This window comes from Miscanthus floridulus, chromosome 6 (assembly GCF_019320115.1).
Source record: "Miscanthus floridulus cultivar M001 chromosome 6, ASM1932011v1, whole genome shotgun sequence".
Classification (NCBI taxonomy): domain Eukaryota; kingdom Viridiplantae; phylum Streptophyta; class Magnoliopsida; order Poales; family Poaceae; genus Miscanthus; species Miscanthus floridulus.
In genome coordinates this window covers 141,051,868-141,071,896 of record NC_089585.1, presented here as the reverse complement: position 1 = coordinate 141,071,896, position 20,029 = coordinate 141,051,868, and the positions used below count along the sequence as shown (strand labels likewise).

The 20,029-nt window shown below is 48.8% G+C and overlaps 3 protein-coding genes and 1 pseudogene across 3 annotated transcripts; 2 read left to right on the top strand and 2 right to left on the bottom strand.

Moving 5' to 3' along the window:
• Positions 1 to 2,081: 2,081 nt before the first annotated feature.
• On the bottom strand, positions 2,082 to 5,801 carry LOC136459948 (uncharacterized CRM domain-containing protein At3g25440, chloroplastic-like). The gene is made up of 5 exons (XM_066459791.1): positions 5,660 to 5,801; positions 4,774 to 4,955; positions 3,990 to 4,311; positions 3,201 to 3,602; positions 2,082 to 2,627 (listed from the first exon to the last, which is right to left on the bottom strand). Exons 2-5 carry the CDS (start codon positions 4,878 to 4,880, stop codon positions 2,241 to 2,243), a joined length of 1,218 nt encoding a protein of 405 aa, XP_066315888.1. The 5' UTR covers positions 4,881 to 4,955; positions 5,660 to 5,801; the 3' UTR covers positions 2,082 to 2,240.
• Positions 5,802 to 6,461: 660 nt separating this feature from the next.
• On the bottom strand, positions 6,462 to 8,988 carry LOC136461386 (PAN domain-containing protein At5g03700-like; annotated as a pseudogene).
• A 2,150-nt stretch (positions 8,989 to 11,138) lies between these two features.
• LOC136459947 (cell division protein FtsY homolog, chloroplastic-like) lies at positions 11,139 to 13,997 on the top strand. The gene is made up of 11 exons (XM_066459790.1): positions 11,139 to 11,483; positions 11,571 to 11,675; positions 11,799 to 11,872; positions 11,952 to 12,010; positions 12,302 to 12,339; positions 12,542 to 12,662; positions 12,759 to 12,827; positions 12,919 to 13,001; positions 13,094 to 13,162; positions 13,294 to 13,356; positions 13,442 to 13,997. The coding sequence occupies exons 1-11, from the start codon at positions 11,187 to 11,189 to the stop codon at positions 13,553 to 13,555; spliced, it is 1,092 nt and encodes a 363-aa protein (XP_066315887.1). The 5' UTR covers positions 11,139 to 11,186; the 3' UTR covers positions 13,556 to 13,997.
• A 909-nt stretch (positions 13,998 to 14,906) lies between these two features.
• On the top strand, positions 14,907 to 17,053 carry LOC136459946 (disease resistance protein Pik-2-like). Its single transcript, XM_066459789.1, has 2 exons — positions 14,907 to 16,191; positions 16,416 to 17,053. The coding sequence occupies exon 1, from the start codon at positions 15,363 to 15,365 to the stop codon at positions 16,158 to 16,160; it is 798 nt and encodes a 265-aa protein (XP_066315886.1). The 5' UTR covers positions 14,907 to 15,362; the 3' UTR covers positions 16,161 to 16,191; positions 16,416 to 17,053.
• Positions 17,054 to 20,029: the final 2,976 nt, after the last annotated feature.

Genomic DNA, 20,029 nt, shown 5'->3' with positions numbered 1-20,029 from the left:
GGAGGTTGAACTTAACCGATACAGCCTTACAAACCAAAGCATAAGCCATGACGATACTTACAGACAAGCCGGAGGTCGGCCGGACCGATGCAGCCCTGCTTGTTGAAGAACTCGCCGAGATCTACACTACTTCTACTCCTAAGGGTTGGCGTGAAGTCGAAAAAGTAATTTGTATTGATTGATTGGATGCCTTTTACAATAGCCGGGGTCCAATATTTATACCCGGAATCTAATCATGAATCCTACTCAAGTACGACTCATTATAACTTTTGGTATTAAGAGAAAACATTCCTAATTTAAGATAACTTTGACCATAATCTTTCCCTTTTTGTAGAGTCCGACATGTCTCTCCCGACGTCAACCGTAGCTAATTGGCGTTACCTGCTGATGTCATCCGAAGAGAGCCGATTCCAATGCTGCATCTGAATCAGCTGATATCGACCCTTACGCGATTGATTCCTTGATGACGCAATCTTGGAAGCTTCGAGTTTTCCCGCGTTTATCTTCCAAATTTTGGTGTAAACAGACACATTAACAATAACTTATATCTAATGTTTAGCATGATGATATGTTTAAGTACGGCTCTACTCAGCAGTTGACCTACCTCGTGAAGTAGTGGAAGAACACATTCTATGCTAGCCTCACTGGCTAGGGTGCTGGATATATATGTAGAGCCTGTATGCTAGTGTCAGCTATGTACAGCTCTGGTCACCAGGACACACGTCGTACAGCTAAGAAAAGCATCACAGATTGCAAGTCACACTATATATCCAAAACCGCGTGTTATTGAAAATCGGAATAGTATACCACTTCTGCTTCGTGTGTCTTGCGTGTATGGAGATATATATGTGGTCAAAACCGTGTTGGTGTTGATACATGTTTCTGACCAAGCTTTATGCATACATGTGTTGACTTCTGTGAGTTTTGGTTGAGTTTGGTTTCAGCATATGATTCCATGTACGACGTACAATATTAGTCTCCTGACTTTGCGTCTATATATATATAGCTAGAAGAGGAGGAATATATGTATATGAATGCAAGTTGGTGGCTTGTGTTTTGTAGCTCGTATATACCTGCAAATGTTTCCATACGCCAGCATGGTCCATAGGAACAGAATAAATTTTGAGGGCTTCATGCATCTTTTATCTCACCGACTCACAAGTGGCTTTCTGGTGGAATAGTTATGGTTCTCCATTTGCAATTTTGAATGAAGACTTGCGTCACAAGGGAACCCACGCAAATATTTTTGTATAGTTGTATCATGTATGCATGCTTCTCCCCAAAGTCAATTGATTCACACTTTTCTCTAGTTGGTCTCTGGAAGAACCCTTCTCAGAGATAAAGTTTGAAATCCACAAACAACGGCAGTGGCAGAATCATGCAAAAATGCAGTGATTGAACTTTTTTTTTTTGGACGAAACAGTGACAACTTTGCAAGCATTTTGTTAAATTCAGAAGGAGAGCGACAGATTATCCAAATATTTGACTACAGCGGGTTCCTCTTTTGTCCAGCTACTATTCATTCACCCATGAACTGTCACAACTGTTGAGAAATAATATATATGCTACCCAGCAACATCATTGATCGTTGTGGGAAGAAAAGGAGAGCCTCCAGAAAGTGACGCACGGCCTGTGCAATTCTCCAAGGATGCTGTGATAAAAAGAGGTGGGAGTGCCGTGCGAGTTACTCCCTGTGACCACTCCAATCGCCTCATGAGAAAGACTTGGATTTCAAAGGTTGTTATTCACATAATCAGAAATCACCCCACTACTTATTCAGGTGTTGGTGGCCAAGTAGTGAGGCCAACTCAGAGGATACTTTCTTGAGCAGTACAATATATAGTATCTCTCGCAGTAGCTGGTAATGTATACTTTTCCACAGCTGTCATATGGGTCCCAGCTCCCAAACTAACTTAGCTTTTGACAGCAAGGAGAGAGCACTTTTAGAAGGATATGCAAGATACACCACCGCATTTGGTGACAGATGACAGATACGGCTGAATCTGTTGTACTGGCATACATCAAGCCTTTCAAGGTAAACGACCACAAAAATAAGCTTAATTATAGCTGACAACGGAAGGGACAGAAAGCTGTAACCACTAATCAGCATAATATGATGATTCAGTACAGCAAAGTCTAACATTTATATCATTCAAACTGAGTGATGAGGAACACCCATGTTATGATGAGGTGGCAAGGCAAATTTCTAGCCAACAAGGTAATTATGTGAGACAAGGTAATCACACTTCGCCCCAGTTGGCTAAATCGTCATGATCAGAAACAACAGCGTCTTCAGAAATGCTGGTCATGCTTTCAGTCTCATCGTCATTAACATCATATTCACTACTGGAACTATCTTCTTCATCAGATTCATAAACATCACTGATGTGGAGATCAGAAAATTGATTGGTAGCCAGATGAGGCTCTTGGTCCTTCCCTTGATCCAATCCCCCCATTTTAAGCAAAGAAGCTTCTCTACCATCACCACAAACAAGATCAGCTTTCTGGGATTGTGGATTTCCATAAAGTGCAACATGCCGATAATAAAGTTCGAGCTCCTTTTCAGATATTGCAATGAAACGCCGAACTGTCTCCAGCGACTGTTCATATTTTGATTTTTCAAGTGCCTGATGATCAAAGGCAGATGTAAGGGCATTTAAAAGATGTATGCAGATGCAGCAGATCTAGAATTGGCATGATGGCTAATTATCAAGACAAGAGGATTGCAAGAACCTGAGCTGTGCATTAGGTTACACGAGCTGGGAACACGGGAGGTATGATGCAGACATGAATTAAATCAATGAAAAGGTTTAACAAGTTTTACTAGTTTATTGTTCTGTGCATATCTATTGTGTTATAAAACATAAAGGGAGGGGGAGCAGAGAGCCATTGCATTTTGATAGCATACATAAGCATGCATCAATCTATCTACAGCAACGGCAAAACCTTTAAGTCTCAAGCAAGTTGGGTTACACTAGAGGGGGGAACCAACAAGAATAAACAAACAATTTGCCAGCTCTGAACGAGAGCTACTAGTGAAGAGGTATAAAGAGCTAAAAAAAAAAGGGGCAGACCTAGTGCCGGAGGCTCCCAGAGCTGTGGACCAATATATCTTTGGAAACAAAATCATTTGCAGCATCCATAAACAAAGATTCGTTGTTTCCATACCAACAAAATTAAACTAAAAACATCCTAATTACCTTTTTCTTTGACAGCGTATCAATAGGTGACATAACTTCTGGCTGAACATAGTTCTTTCCTCGATAGAAGACTATGGTGTCATCTCCAATGATGTTGACAGGGATACCGCCACTCAGTCGGGCTATCTCATTTGCATATTCCTGGATCTGCCCTGGTTTGCAGGGCTTACATATGACCTTCACAGTTTCATGTTTTTTCCAATGCAAATGCATGTTCAGAATTACGCCTCCAAACACTCCTCGCCTTCCAACAGGGACATAATTTGATTTTTTCTGTGAAACCTTCTTCAAGTAAAATCTTTCCTCGCCACTAAGATCATCTGGTTTAGCCATAGGGCCTTGAGCTTTGGCAATCTCATACTTCTTTAGTTTTTCGACCAACCTAGCTTCCTTTAGTTTGGCCTGAAAGAGAAAAAGGCTCATTTCAATTTATTTTCTCCTAAGAAACCAAATAAATAAAAGGGACAAATCAAACTGTCTTCATTAAACAATATAGTTTTCAATTAGGGTTCAAACAAATTAAATGGGCTTTAATACAAAGAACTACACTACATTGACTCATAGAAACAAGAGCAGAGAAAACAATTTTAAAGGACATATTCTGTAAGAAAACTGACTGTAAGGATAAAACAAGAATGGTGATTCAGATGCTGCATAATAATTAGGAATCTCATTTGCATAATGTCATTGACAGATACATCAAGAAATATGCATGAAGAAACGGATCAGCAAGACATGAGCCAAGCAAACCAGACCAATCCATACAATATGGTAGCATATGTACACTACCTTCTCGATCTTATATTTGAGCCTAGCTTCAGGTGTGGGAAATTTTTGTTTTATCTTCTTTCCCTTGGGCCTGATGCGCCGTGGATCATTTTTATTTGCCTCCTTCCTCTTCTTTTTTTCCTTCTTCCTCTGAACCTTCAAGCGCTTCTTTGTCAAATACCTTCTCTTTGTGGAGGGCTCCACCTCCTCAATTTGAAACTTGGGTTTTCCATCATCAGACAGAACTAGATTCACTGATCCATAGGTTGCCCATCTCACAGCCAATGAATGCCCAGACAGGTAAAGGGGGCTGAGGAATTTGCTGGGAGAAGCGATAGTAGATCTGTAATAAACAGAAGGAAAATACAAGGAGAACTAAATCAAACCGTCATGCATGAAAAAGGAATCAAAACCATTATGACACCCTTGCTAACACTTGACATGTTAAAATATGCTTCACATCTTGGATTAGTAAACTTCAGACAACAATTTGATTGACTGAGTGGGTAACACTTAATTAGTGAGCTCTCGTGATATATGTTCCAGAACTCAGCAGAAGAGACTACTTGCTACTTACAGAATAACTGGAGTAATAGCTTTGTGGTTTCATATTGCAAAAATCAGTTGTAACCTCTATGTCTAATCGAAAAGGGTAAAAAACATGTTGCGGCCTGAAAAGCCCCAGGATGTTGGGATCATGCAATTAGGCATAAATTCTGCTTATGTGGTGTTTCTCTTTCTCCTTTGGTGTATATGCATACAACTGGGGACTCAAAAGTGGTAAGAATTGAAACTGTTTCATTACCTGAGAGCTGGAGGGTACGGCGAAATTAGTTGCCTCTGGGATATATTCTGGAGTGTGAGCGAAACCAACTTTCTCAGATTTTGACGCGACAGGATACGGGTTGCCATAGCCTACAACTCGTTTGCCAAAGCATTATGAAATTTTGTTGTACAGTGGCATGTACTTCATAGAATCAACCTCACCTGAAAGGAAAATGACGACATTAATTTCTTTTAGCCTCGATGTCAGAATCCAAGGTTCATAAGTTATGTTCGATTTGGGTTGAACAAAAAGCAGATATGCATCAAGTCTTTGAATCTTAGCTACAGCATTTGGGAGGAAAGGAAGCAGAAAACAAGTGTGGCCCATTGCAATCGAAAAATCACTGCAAGATACAATCGTCTATGCATGATGTCATGAACTAGATTGCTACGAGATGCAAGATTCTGCACAGGCAATGACGGAACCGGATTTAATGATTTTTGTCTAGCAAGCCACGTTGCAGCTAACCCCTTCACACATCACACCCAACCTCCAATTCGGATGTAACGACTCCTGCAAGGCAAACAGTTTTTCAGCAACTTGGCAGTGCCAGTCAGACAGTCAGGTTTCCGCTCAGCAACTTGGTAAGGTAGCGTTCATCCCATCACGAAATAATTATCAAGGTAGCGTTCATCCCATCCCGAATTATCAAGGTAGCGTTCATCTCAGTTAAGGCTAGTAAACAAAATCCCCAAATAGCACAAGCTACAGACGTGCATTTGGATGAACAGAGGCGGACGGGATTTACATACAGATGAAAAACACACAACCAAGACTGGGGATGGAGGGTAAAATCCCATCGGCCCGCGCGCGGGGGCAGACGCACATGAGAGGGGAAAGGGAAACAGAGGCGGCGCGGTCTCACCGGGGCAGAGGTCGGTGACGGTGTGCCTCCGCTGTAGGCGTAGCCCCACCTTCCTTCTCCTCCACGGCGTCCCGGCGTCGGCCCGGCACTCCCTCTCCTCCGACGCGGCGGGAGGGAGAGCACGAATCCACACGGCGTTGGATCCTTTTTTTTTTTTTTTTGAGGGGACACGGCGTTGGATTTGGATCCGAGTTGGGGAGCCCTCGTCAGTTGCCGCTCCCGCGCTGCCTCAGCCCAGCGACCTGGCCGCCTCCGCCCTGCTGCAGCGCCCATCGCCCGCTGGTGCCTGCCTGCGTCTGCGTTGGGATTTTGTTTGGGAATCCAAAGGCCCAAGCGAGACATGTGGGCTTGTTTCACAGGTGGCCTATGTGGGCCTGGAACACGAAGCAAATAAGCAGGTGGGGTAATGAGACCACACTGGAAATGCTGGCCTCCATTTCAAACATTTCTAACGATTTTCAAAATGTCAGCCACAGTTGCTTCTGGCATTTGAGTTTTGATGCACATTTCTGCACGTTGTCAATTTCAACTCGCACTAAGAATATAATAGCCCACTCCACTCAGCCCTTGTTTAGTTCGCGAAATTTGGATTTTGGGGTTACTGCCTTCGTTTTTATTTGGCAAATAGTGTTTAAACATGGACTAATTAGACTCAAAACGTTCGTCTCGCAATTTCCCACCAAACTGTGCAATTAGTTTTTCTTTTCGTCTATATTTAATGCTCCATGCACGAGCCGCAAACATTCGATGGGACAGATATTGTAGCAACTTTTTGGAAGTTGGGGTGAAACTAAACAAGGCCTCACACTAAAATCCCGGCTGACGGACGACGCGTGGCCCGCACCTTGAGATGCATGGTGGAGTTGTAGTGCACCACCTCCGGCCGCGACGTCTCCATCGACAGCACTTCCGACTGCAGGTAGCAGAAGCCGTCGCCGGCGTTGGCGCCGTACACGAACTGCGCCGCAGCGCACCGGCACTCGTCCAGGCACGCCTACCTGCACGCGGCGTCGCTTACCCTCTCCAGCGTCCTTAGGCTGGTGGCCGGGTCGTTGAAGTAGCTCAGCCCGGACAGCGACACCAACCTTGCCGGCGGCCCGCCGCATGCAGCCAGCGCCGGCGCCGTCGGGACGCAGCCGCGGTTGGGCCCCCGGAAGTCCACCGCCCGGAAGTTGGCCGCGTCGGGGCAACTGCACTGCATGTCCGTGCACACGCCATACGCGCCGCACACTGTCGGGAACGCACAGTCGTCTGGGAAGAGGCGCAGGACGTCGAACACCGGCGCCCACCCCGCGGGATTCCACTCGTACAGCCGGAGGTGCCCGTCGTGCTCCAGCCGCATGTACTGCACCGTCCCTGCGCCGACGGGGGGGAGCTGGATGGTGGCCAGCGGCGTGGAAGCAGCAGGCGCCGCCGCCGGATAGAACACCGCGAGGCTGCCGTTGGCGTACGTCGCGTACGCGCCGGTGACCTTGCTGAAGCCCAGGTGGTAGTACCGTTGCGGCGGCTTGGCGTCGACGTAGGCGCTGAGGCTGTCGTCGGCGACGGTCAGGTATAGCCGGCTCGGGGCCCAGTTGGCAGCGGAGTTGGCGACGAGGCGTGCACCCGGGCGCAGCGACTGCCCGACGAGCAGCGCGTCAGTGGGGCGAATCTAGAGCTGTTTATCGGGTCCGTCAACCCCGACAAAATTTGTGAATCCTTTAGGGTCTGTTCGGTTAAGCTGAAACCTGACCAGGAATAATTCCAGCTAACGATGTCTATTTAAATTAGAATACGAATCCGGCTAGGAATATTTCTAAGGACCCGTTCCCCTTCAACCGGACGGCCCCTTAAAGTACTGTTAAAACTCAAACAAAATTATATCATATAATGAAGCTGACTCCGATGGTGTTTTTAGCTAGATTCGCCAATGGCTAGGTGCTGGCCAGCAAATCTCTCGCCAGATAAATCTTCGTTCCGAATAATAACTCGTTATTGCTATCTATCAACCGGTTAACTTAGCAGCGGTATCAACTGATTTTTGGGCCGTTCGTTGGCGTCCGCCGATGGCCCACGTCCGATGCATCCGCCATTGTTAGGTGTATGCATTCATCATCCGTGCGCGCGTAGTAGGTGGCAAAAGTGGAGCAGCGGCCGTCATGCCGGCTAGCTGGGCGCGTGCACGCAGGAGATCCGATCCAGGACACGTCGCATGCAGTTCGTCATGCACGCTTTTCGCTATAGAAAAAATTGTAAATTTATAAGCTTGTGAACAATTTGATGATATTTGTAAACAATTTGATATATACTTCTCTGGTATTTGGAATCCATATAAAAAATTTTGATTTTTTTTGAAAAAATTAGTATATATTTGTGTTATTTCCAAATTACATCGTTCTATTCAATAAATTACACTGAAGAAATCATTGTAAATATAGTAATAAGACAGTGTAAATATAACTAGAAGACTGTGTAAGTGCACGAAAAAAATTCAGTTGACAGGAGGACTACCAAAAAATGTCATTAACAAGTTCTTTTTGTGACAGATATTCAGAGAATTCATAAAATCTACCCTTTTGGAAACACTGTCCGGGCTGGCAAGCGCTTCTGACTTCTGAGGATGCAAAAACAAACATGCCACAAGACTCGTACTAAGATCCTAAGAAGCAATTAGCTAGACGCCCAACCAGCGAATTTGCTTATGCTTTTTTTTAGTGGTAGCGAATTTGGTTACGTGTGCTATAGATGGCCAAATGGGCCAATGCCCAATGAACCGGGCACAGCCCCAAAAGCACAGCCATAGCCCAGTATCACACGATGTCCATAGTGCTCGAGCTGGAATGGGCATAGGCATAGGGTCGTGTCTTGGCCGCGACTTTGGCCCACAGTGCCGGCATGAGCACGAATATTAGGATGTGTCTAGGTTGCAACTCTGGCCCACGGTGTTAGTAGGGGCACGGCATGACTAATAGGCTAGAATAATGACGACCCGATTGACTTGCAGCATTTCTCACCGTTAGATGTAGCTTTTGATTGATAGAAAACTTAGATATAAAATCAACTTCCTCCTCGTTCTCTCGCATTCTCCTCCTTCCCAGCCGCCAATTTCTCTCGTTTGCCTCCAGCTCCAGACCACAAAGCCTCTTGCTCCCTAGGCCGGCAGGCGATGGTCCCAGGACACTCCCTGCCCACTCCCTATGCCATCTTCTCCTCTAGGTCACTTCCTACCCCTCCCTCAGTGGCGACGACAACCTTGCGTGAGGCGTGACTATGACGACGGCGGTGCGGCGGCATGATGGGCCAACTACAACCTGCGGCGACGGTGACAGCGCACTGCTAACTCGGGCCATCGTGCCCATCGGCACGACTTAGTCCCTTAGGGCCGTGTTTGGGCCGAGGGCTGGACACTACGACTCGACATGACACGAGACGAATAAGTTATAGTGCCTAATTAATAGTGTATGTCAATAGTGTCGGGCTACCTGTTCGGCCATCTATAATGCGTGCCAGGACCCTGAGGAATGGATCCCTTTAAAAAACTGGAATGTTTACACTTAAAATATCATATTATTTATAATTACATATCGTATAACCAACTAGTTTGGACTTTGGACTTTGGAGTGATAATAATAATGTCCTTGAGCCCTTGAGGGCAATAAAAAAACTGTGTTCTAATAATAGTAATAGTGTGTAGAGTGTAGTAGACGATCTCTCGTCATCCCATCGCACATGAGTACATGGCTAGCATGCACATGCTTTGCCAATTATTAGCCAGGCAGCTCGCGATCATTGTACACCATGTACGCACGCAGCAGTGCCAGTGCAGCACATCCTCATGCTGTCACGCATCGCCGATCAGTTGGTGGCGAGGCCGAGCTGCTGGAGGTGGTGGTCGGTGTCCTCCGGGTGGTCGTGCACCTCCCTGTGCCGCGGCGGCAGCACCCACCGGCCGTCCTCCGCCCTCACCATGCCCTTGTTCTCGTCCTGCCGCCACGTGGGCGGCACCATGTGCTCGTCCCGGAGGAAGTCACCAGAGCCGGGTCCCTGCCGCAGAGCCTGAACTCCTGGCCGCGGCCCTGGTAGGCGTCCAGCAGGTGCAGGTGCGCCTCCAGCGGCTTGTTCGGGAGGCCGTAAACGATCGTGGATTATTTACTGCTGGCTGGTTTGGTGTGAGAGAAAAACACTGTTCCCGGCTGGAAATTTACGATCGTTTACGAGCAAGCGAACAGGCTAAGGTTGTGGAAGCACGCCAGGTCAGCGTTTCTGCCTTGAGGTACGGCGACACCCTGTGGTCCAGCGCCAGCTCCGCGCCGATGTGCACGTACACGGCGCCCAGCCCCAGGTCATCTATCAACCGCAGCGCTGCCTCAGGGAACGACCTCTCGTCCAGGACGTAGAACACGCCGGGCACCATCGGCACCATGTCGTGCACGTTGACGACGCGCAACACCTTCACGCCCAGCTCCCGCTCCAGCCGCGCCTTGAACCGCGTGTTCCCCACTGCGGGCCGGAGAAGGAGAAGACGCGCTCCCGCTCCAGACGCGCCTTGATCTGCGTCTCACTTCGTTTTCCGTGCTTGCCGCTCGCGCCCCCTCCGCTCCCACGCGCATGCAGATGGGCCTAGTAGATGTAGCAGGCGGCTGCGGCAGGTGGGCTCACTGCAACATGTGTAACGTCAGATCTACCTTTACAACATCTAGATGAAATATTTACAACATACGTCCAAAATAGTTAAAACACTTGCAATATACGTATGAAACACTTGCAAAATATCAGAAAAACTTGAAACCACGTGTGTAGCCATTGCAAACATACAGATGAAAAGACTTGCAACATCCGTATGAAAACATTTGAAACACTTGCATATATATATATATATATATATATATATATATATATATATATATATATATATATATATATATATATATATATATATATATATATGCAACATCCAGATCTGATCTAGTTTTGCAACATTCGAATGAAATACTTGCAACATACGTCAGATGAAATATTTGGAACCTACACTTAAAACGTGAGTTTATAGCCATTACAGCATGTGTAACATCTCGATCTACTTTTGCAACAATAATAAAAATACTTGTAACATAGCTCTGAAACACCTTAAACACTTGAAACGTATAGTTGCAACATGCATTTTTTGGCGCTATGGAGGCTCATCAACGTGTGAAGGTCACTGGTGTGCTCGCTGGCGGTGCGGAGTTGGGCGGCGACGTACAAAGGGCGGGTGGGGTCGACACGGGGCAGCGGAGCGTGAAGGCTACCGGTGTGCTCGCTGGTGGCGCCTAGCTCGGTGGCGCAGAGGGCGGGGTGAGAACGGCGCGTTGAAGCATTCAAGTCCCGTCTTCGTGGTCTCTACGTCCAAAAACATTCAAGTCCCGTCCGTTTTGGGCCCTCAAGTCCACATTCGAGCCCCGTTCGTTTTGGGCCCCAAGCCCACTGGATCCTGTTCCTCGCCGCCGAGAAGAAGACAGCGCAGTGCTATCCACCCATCAGCGCAACGCTCGTATCCGCAGCGCCCGGAATGGCGGCACCCTCCCATGTCCTCCCCTTCCTCTCCCCCGCCAGCGGGTGCGCCGCCCGCGCCAGCTCCCGCTCCCACCCTTGCCGCCGCGCTGGCCTCCTGCGCTGCTCGGCCGCGGCCGGCCAGGCGGGCTTCTTCACCCGCCTCGGCCGCCTCATCAAGGAGAAGGCCAAGAGCGACGTCGAGAAGCTCTTCTCCGGCTTCTCCAAGACCCGCGAGAACCTCTCCGTCGTTGACGAGCTCCTCACCTACTGGAACCTCGCCGACACCGACCGTGTCCTCGACGACCTCGAGGAGGTGCCGCCTCACCTCTCCCTCCGACTCTCTCCGCTGTCTGCTCCGTCGGTTTGGCTCTGATGGTGTTCCTTGCTGATGAACGCCCAGGCGCTGCTGGTCTCGGACTTCGGGCCCAAAATCTCGTTCCGGATCGTCGACACGCTCCGCGAGGAGATCCGCGACGGCAAGCTCAAGTCGGGGGCCGAGATAAAGGTCAATTCGATCGGTCTCTCAGAATTCAAAATGGGTTTCTGTTTTCAGTTTCACTGAACATTTCCGTTGCTTAGCCGTTTAGAGATTTACATTTTACAGTGTTGATGATCGATGATGGTGCAGGCGGCTCTGAAAAGGTGCATCCTGGAACTGCTGACGAGCAAGGGCGGCAACTCGGAGCTCAATCTCGGCTTCAGGTTCTGCTCCCTCCTGCCTACGAGAATCTTTTGTTGATTGAGGTTTGCGAGGTCTCATTGCGCTCTGTCGTCATGCCAGGAAGCCGGCGGTCATCATGATCGTGGGAGTGAATGGTGGTGGAAAGACAACCTCGTTAGGTACACAGTTTGCTGCATTCGGTTAGATAAACTTTTGTCTGTCCAGCTTAATTAGGCACGGTTTTCAACTGAAAGAGGCACTCTCTCTGTTCCTAACTATGTGGTCGTACTTTGAGTATCAGTAGATCACATTTGCTTTGGACTGGAGCCACTGCTTAGTTTGGTACTCTGTTCTTTCTATACTTGATTAATTTTGAAAGGACGTTTTCCTTGAATTCAACAACATGATGTTATCAACTGGTACCATAGATTGATCATGCATTCATGCTTTTCATTTGTTATATTTTGCAGGGAAGCTTGCTTACAGGTTTAAGAATGAAGGAGTGAAGGTGAGTCTATTTTCTTGACATCTCCTGTTTTATAGGCTAGTTGAGGTGGGAAAGGGTCCATCTATATGTATTGCTTGATGACGTTGTTGCTACAGTGTATCTATAATGTAGTGCTTACCCTCTATTTATTGTTTTGGATCAACCATATTTTCCCACAAGTGAATTAATCAGTTTGCATCTCCTGCTTTGAACCATAATATAGGTATTGATGGCAGCAGGTGATACCTTCAGAGCAGCAGCTCGTGACCAGCTAGAAGTTTGGGCTGAGAGAACTGGTTCAGAGATTGTCATTGACAATGATAAGAAGGCACAGCCTCCAGCAGGTACGACCACATGGTCTGCCGAGCATTATGAAAGCACTTTGCTCTCTCATAGGGAGCTATGCTCTTATGTTTCATCTAATTTGACTTGTTTGGTAGTTCTTTCGCAGGCAGTAAAGCGCGGGAAGCGTGAAGGGTTTGATGTGGTTCTATGTGATACATCAGGAAGTATGGTTGTTGTTACAGACTTTGATTATCATCTGTTTAGATATTTACCTGTTGGGGGCTGAAATTAACTACATTGGAGCATCTTTTTCAGGACTTCATACAAATTATGGTTTGATGGAAGAGCTGGTTTCTTGCAAAAAAGTCCTAGCTAAAGCGCTTCCTGGTGCTCCTAATGTATGCTGTATTCAATGTATAAATATTTAATTTGATTTATTATTTGCTCATTTTTAGTTGGTAATAACTACATATTGTTCAATGGTCTACAGGAGATTTTACTGGTTCTTGATGGAACGACTGGCTTGAACATGTTACAGCAAGCAAGAGAGTTCAATGATGTAATAACTGAACCTGATAATTCAGTACTAAATTTCATCATCATTCGTTCAAGAGGATTATTGGTGTCCTCGATAAAAAGGAAAAAAAGGAGGATTATTGGTGATTTTGTACTCTCTTGGCTCTTTTCTAGGTTGTAGGAGTCACTGGATTCATCCTTACAAAGCTTGATGGCACTGCGCGTGGTGGCTGTGTGGTAGGCACAGCTTTATTGCATAAACAAACTGAAAAATGGCCATTGTTACTGTCTCACCTGGATTTTCTTGCTTGGCCTGTTGCAGGTTAGCGTTGTGGACGAGCTTGGAATCCCGGTGAAGTTTATTGGGGTTGGTGAAGGGATGGAAGACCTACAACCTTTTGACGCCGAGGCATTTGTTGAAGCCATTTTCCCATGAGTTCGGGTTTTGGGGAGATAAATCATACTTGTACTGTAAAGCTTTTTGACTATGTCGTTGCTTTGGCTCTTCATGTAAGTTATTCTTGTTGTGTCCATTGAAACTACAGTAGTGTAGGAAGCACAAGGCTAGGGTCAAGACGAATTGGAGTCGGAGCTAAGCTGAGACAGAACTTGTTTTCCAGTCTGTAACGAGCTAGGAGCTGAAGTTTTTGTTGGTGGAGTTTGTGGACGTGTGGTTCCCTTGTGTAAGAGGCTGGGAACTGGGAACTTTCGAATTGCACCGGGAGGATTCAGAGAAAGAAAGGGGAGAATATATTGGATCCTAATTTCTTACTCCTAAGTCCTAATGTAACTGAATTCTTTGATTATCTGCGATCTCACCAGTCACAGATGTGCTAAGCATGGGAGTGATAAGGAGATTCCGCACAACCATAACCAAATCTGTTTCATTTCTGAACTTCAGGTTTCTTCCATGCATCCCTAATTCAGTCTGCGCATGGCAAGAAGATGAGAGAGGCTACGTTAAATAGCATTGGGTAACTAGTGATATGCCGGCAAGAATTGTGGACAAGCTTTTGGTGGCAAGGATATGCCGGCGTGAAAATGGGGCTAATAGCGATCTCTGCTAGGATCTTTGTGGCATCGTTCCAGTAAAGTGAATCAAAGGGTATGCATGTACATACAAATTATCTCAATGGTTATAATCTACATCTGGAGTCATAAACGTCGCTTTTGAGATATCTGGATTGTATTACAGTACTAATCATGACATACACATCTCACAACATGCTTAAACTGCAAAGGTTGTGCAAATGCATACAGTACATCTCAATGGCATGATACTGCCATATTACTGCCAGTTGCCCAGTCCTCACCTCGTTCCAATTTTAGGTTGTTTTAGTTTTTTTTTCCTCAAGCAATGCAAGAGAGGTTTTAGTTTTGTTATAATTCAAACTTCTCTTGTTTTGATCAAGTTTATAGAAAAAATATATAAAAACATCTACAACATCAAACAAAATTTATTAGACATGCCATAAGATATATTTTAATTTCATATTTATTTGATAATATTTACGCTAATACATTTTTCTATAAATTAGATCAAAGTTAGTTTAAGTTAGAGAAATACAGGGAGACACTAGTAATATTATTAAACAATAAAAAAATTAGAAAAAAAGACGTTGCGCGCCACGGGCCGTGCCTGTGGCTAGTGGGCCAAGACTGCGAGACGCGTCAACGAGCAATGGCCTGCTTCGTATGACTTTTAGAGAGAGGAGTGTACACTGTGCAACTACAGTCCCCCCCATCCCCCCCCCCCCCCCCCCCCCCCCCCCCCCCCTCGACACAACCCTCCGCCGCTGATTGACACTCCAAAATTCTCCTCCCCGCCGGCGCCCTTCCCTTCCAACAACGGGAGCCCGGATCCTTCTCTCTCCGGCCAGTCAACCTCGAGGCGCCGGGAGGATTTGAGGGGCTCGTGCTTGGCAGCCCTTCCGGCGGTGCCGTCCACAGTCGCCCTGCTGGATCGATCGAGCTCCCGACCGGACGGATCGTACGTGATTCTCGCTGGTGCAGGTGGTGCTGGGCTGCTGGCGTCGTCGCCACCGCACGAGTCGCGCTCGCCCTTTCACATCCACCACCGCCCTGGATCGGGCTCCCCACCAGTCGATCGGATCGAGCTTCTGATCGGCCCATCGCCGCCACCACTACCCGGAGTGCTGAAGCCCTCGCGCCGCTGCTGCTACGCGAGAGCTATCCTATTCCTACATCCACCAAGAACAATCAGTCAAGCACGATAGATCAGTATGGTTGGACCAATAGCGAGTGTTTCCACAGGGGTGATGAACTCCCTGATGCTCCACAAGCTCACCACCCTGATCGAGGGGGAGTACAGGCACCTCAAGAGCGTCAAGGGCGGGATCCTGTTCCTGAGGGACGAGCTCAGCAGCATGAACGCCCTACTCGTGAAGCTGTCCAACAGCGAGGAGAGGCTGGACGAGCAGTCCAAAGAGTGGAGGAACAAGGTGCGCGAGCTGAGCTACGACGTCGAGGACTGCACCGACCTCTTCCTGCACGAGGTGAGGCGTGGCGGCGGTGGCACCGATGCCGCCACCAGTATCGTCCAGAACACCGCCCGGAAGATCAGGAACATATGGTCGCGCCACAAGATCGCCGGCGTGATCCAAGGGCTCAAGGCTAGCGTGGTGGAGGAAAGCGATCGGCGGTTGAGGTACAAGGTCGATGCTTCTGTCGTTGCTGCTGACATGAGTGCGACGACCCAGATCGATCCGAGGCTGCCGGCGCTTTATGTGGAATCTGATAGGCTCGTTGGGATTGATGGCCCAAGGGAGAAGATCATTCAGTGGCTGATGGAAGATGACTACTCGTCGACAGAGAAACTCAAAGTGGTATCCATTGTGGGTTTTGGTGGACTTGGTAAGACGACTCTCGCGAATCAAGTGTTCTGCAAAATCAGAGCCCAGTTCGTTTCCGCAGCATTTGTGCCAATTTCAAGGAATCCAAACATGAAGAAGATACTGACCGATATGCTCAAGGAACTAGGGGTGGAGTTGATGCGTCAGATGATGAGCGGCAGCTCATAGACAAGCTCAGAGCATTCCTGCAAGATAAGAGGTATATTCAAATCTTTGAAGTATATGTGTCAATGTTAAAAACGAACTGCCTTATGACACTAGAAGGGGCATATAACGATATAAGTATATGTGTCAATGTTAAGTTTTGTTGAATTATGATAATTTCACTGCATGTTGTTAGCTGCCCTGATATGCTTTGAAAGTGTGCATACTTTAGCATTTGTGATTCTGATGTTGAGCTTTTGAATGTATTATTCCTTGCAGGTACCTCATCATCGTTGATGATATTTGGAGCATAGCTGCATGGGAATCTTTAAAGTCTGCTTTACCTGAAAATAATATGTGCAGTAGAATAATTACAACCTCAAGACAAATTGATGTGGCTCAATCCTGTTGCACATATCCTTCTAAACTTGGTGATCATGACATGAGAGGTACCAGGAGTCTTTAGAGTCATCTCTCACTCTGTTGGCCAAACACGAGCTGAAGTCGCTGGAAATTGACTTTGGAGATTACCCAGCAGCAGATAAACTGATGGATTCAATATGCATGTTGGCCCACAGGATCACTGGCTCAGGCGAGTGAACCACTCAGCCAATCTTACCGAGCACCCGCTAGTATTGCCGAGCACCCACTAGCCGTGCCGACCACGAGTAGACGTTGCCCGTGCCACGCACTACGACCAGAGCTAGAAGAAGAAGGGAGAACAGAGCAAGCACGCACAATACAAGACACCAGCGTTGGCCGAAGCCCTGTCTGTGTGATGGCAAATATGAACTCTCTTTACTGAGTTGTCGTGGTAGTCTATTTATACAACTCTATCTATTTAGTCCTAGTACAGCCCACATGCTGTAACAGTAACTAGATAACATACAGGGCTGACTCTGCGCCGGCCACTGCATGGCTACAGTGCTGCAGGTGAGCCGTGCGGCGCCTACACCTGCAGCGGCTACAGTATCACAGCAGGGGGCCTTTTCGACGCCGCCTTCCCTTGCTGTATTCACACAAGGTAATAGTAGATTAGCTAACAATCTTTCCCTAATCCTACTGCTAACCCTTGTACCCCCTCTATGCCGATCATCTCCTTCAGCTCCGTGAGTCGAAGTCGTCCGAGCGGCTTGATGAGGACGTTCGCGAGTTGCCGACCAGTTTCGACGAACTCGATGATGATCTGCCCTCCATCAACACAGTCCTTGAGGAAGTTGAACTTCACGTCGATGTGTTTACTCCGGTCGTGCAGAACCGGATTCTTCGTGAGGGCGATGATGGGCTGGTTGTCCACCATCAGTGCTGGTTGGTGAGCTTCCACACCGGTCAGCTCGCCCAGCAGCCGGCGTAGCCACACAACTTGCACGCCGCCGTGGCTGCCGCTACGTACTATGCCTCGCACGTAGATAGCGCCACCACCTTCTGTTTCAGCGATAGCCATGAAATTGGGGCCGACCCGAGGAAGACAAGCACGCCAGAGGTGCTCCATCGTCCGTCGATGTCCCCGCCATGTCTACATCGCTGAACACCGTGAGCTGCAGCCTACTCCCACCGGTCTTAGAGAAGATGATCCCATGATTCACCGTCCCCTTGACATAGCGCAGTAGCCGCTTCACCGCAGCCCAGTGATCCTCTCTGGGATCCTCTATGAAGCGACTGACGTAGCCCACGGCGAATGTAATGTCTGGCCTCGTGTGGACTAGGTAGCGCAGACCGCCGACGATGCTCCGGTAGAGTGTTGCATCCACCTTCGCCACGGTACTGGCCTTCGTCAGTTTTAGTCGCTCCTCCATCGGAGTCACGCATGGCTTGCACTCCACCATGACGTTCCTCTCCAAACAGCTTGGAGGCATACGCGCTCTGACCGAGCGTGAGTTCCTCCTTCCCCTGTCTCACCTCGATGCCGAGGTAGTAGGAGAGCGCGCCGAGATCGCTCATTCGAAAACGAGCCACCATCTCGCGCTTGAAGCTGTTGATGTCCTCTGTGCGCGCGCCGGTGATGATTAAGTCATCCACATACACGCCAACCACGAGCTCCTCCTTCCCCCGTCGTCACGTGTAGAGCGCGTGCTCGGTTGCGCACCTTTGAAACCCAAGCTCGCCCAGCGTGGCGTCAAGCTTGGCGTTCCATGCTCGAGGGGCTTGCCATAGCCCGTAGAGCGCCTTACGCAGTCAGAGCACCCTGTGCTCCTCTCCCTTGACAGCGAACCCTGGAGGTTGCCTGACGAAAACCGTTTCCGCCAGCTCGCCGTTGAGGAAGGCCGATTTAACGTCCAAATGATGGACGCGCTAGTCCTTTGTTGCTGCCAAGGCTAGTAGCAAACGAACCGACTCCATGCGCGCTACTGGTGCAAAGACTTCCTCGAAGTCGATGCCCTCACGCTGAACAAAGCCTCAGGCGACGAGGCGCGTTTTGTGCTTGACAATGGCGCCGAACTCGTCCCTTTTGACCTTGTACACCCACTTCAGGCTGATCGGACGGCATCCTTGAGGAGGATCGATGAGCTACAAAGTCTCGTTTTCTTCGATCGCTTTTATCTCCTCCAGCATCGCCCGTCGCCAGTTTCCATCGCACTCGGCTAGCGCGAACGTGGGTGGTTCCTCTGCGCTGACGAGTAGCAGCTCTGCGTCGTTGAGCAGCCTGCCCGCTAGACCTGAGGGACCTGTGCCGCCGACGATGTCGTCCAGCCTACGGAACCGCACCTCCTCACCTTCGTGGTAGGCGTCCACGAACTCAGTGATGTCACTTGGAGGTGAGGCGAACTCGATCGGCGTCGATGGAGCTCCCTGTTCCGCCGGAGTGCTCGGCACAGCATCTGAAGTGCTTGGCACTGCTTCTGGACAGCTCGTCATTACTCCTGCAGTGTTCGGCCACACTATAGGAGTGTCCAACCTCAGTCTTGGAGTGGTCGGTACCACTGCAAGATGTCTTGGCTCCGCCACGGGAGTGCTCGGCACCCGTCCTGGAGTAATCGCCACCACAGCAGAACCTCCTGGCACCACTCCTAGCGTGCTCGGCATCCCTCCGGAAGTGCTCAGCACTGCCCCAGGAGTGCTCGACTCTACCGTCGGAGTGCTCGGCACCTGTTCTACAGCGTCTCCACCACCGTGGATGACTAAGTGTTCGATGACGAAGGTGTTGGTGAAGCCGCCAGCTTCCCCCGTGCTTGGACTGCTCCAGTCCCAAGGCCACCTCCTCGTCGAACACAACGTCGCGCGAGACAAGCACTTTGTCTTTGCGTGGGTCGTAGAGCCGGTACGCCTTGGTACCCTCCGCGTAGCCTAGGAACACCATCGATGTGCTCCTGTCCTCCAGCTTGGTGAGGTTCGGCTTCGTCTTCCCGACGTGGCCGATGCAACCGAATGTCTGGAGGAATGACACGTTCGGCTTGCACCCATACCAAGCTTCGAACGGCGTCTTGCCCGTCAGGGCCTTGGTCGGAGCGCGGTTGAGGATGAACACCGCCGTGGTCACCGCCTCTCCCTAGAACTTTGTCGGCATGCCTTTGGCCTTCATCATGGATCGGGCCATGCCGACCATCGTCTGGTTTCGCCTCTCCACCACGCCATTCTGTTGTGGCGAGTACAGCGCGGTGTGGTGTTGGCCCACACCCTGATCCGCGTAGTACGTAGCGAACTCTACCGAAGTGAATTCACCACCGCAATCAGTCCTCAGCATGCGGAGCTTCTTGCCCCTCTTGGCCTCCACGCGCGTCTTGAACTTCTTGATCGCCGCCGCCGCTTCATCCTTGCTTGTCAGGAGTTGCAGCCACATGTAGCGACTGCAATCATCCACGAGCAGGAGGAAGTACCACCAACCACCGCATGTAGCAGGTGTGATCAGCCCGCAGAGGTCGCCGTGAACGAGCTCGAGAGCTTCCTCCGTGCGA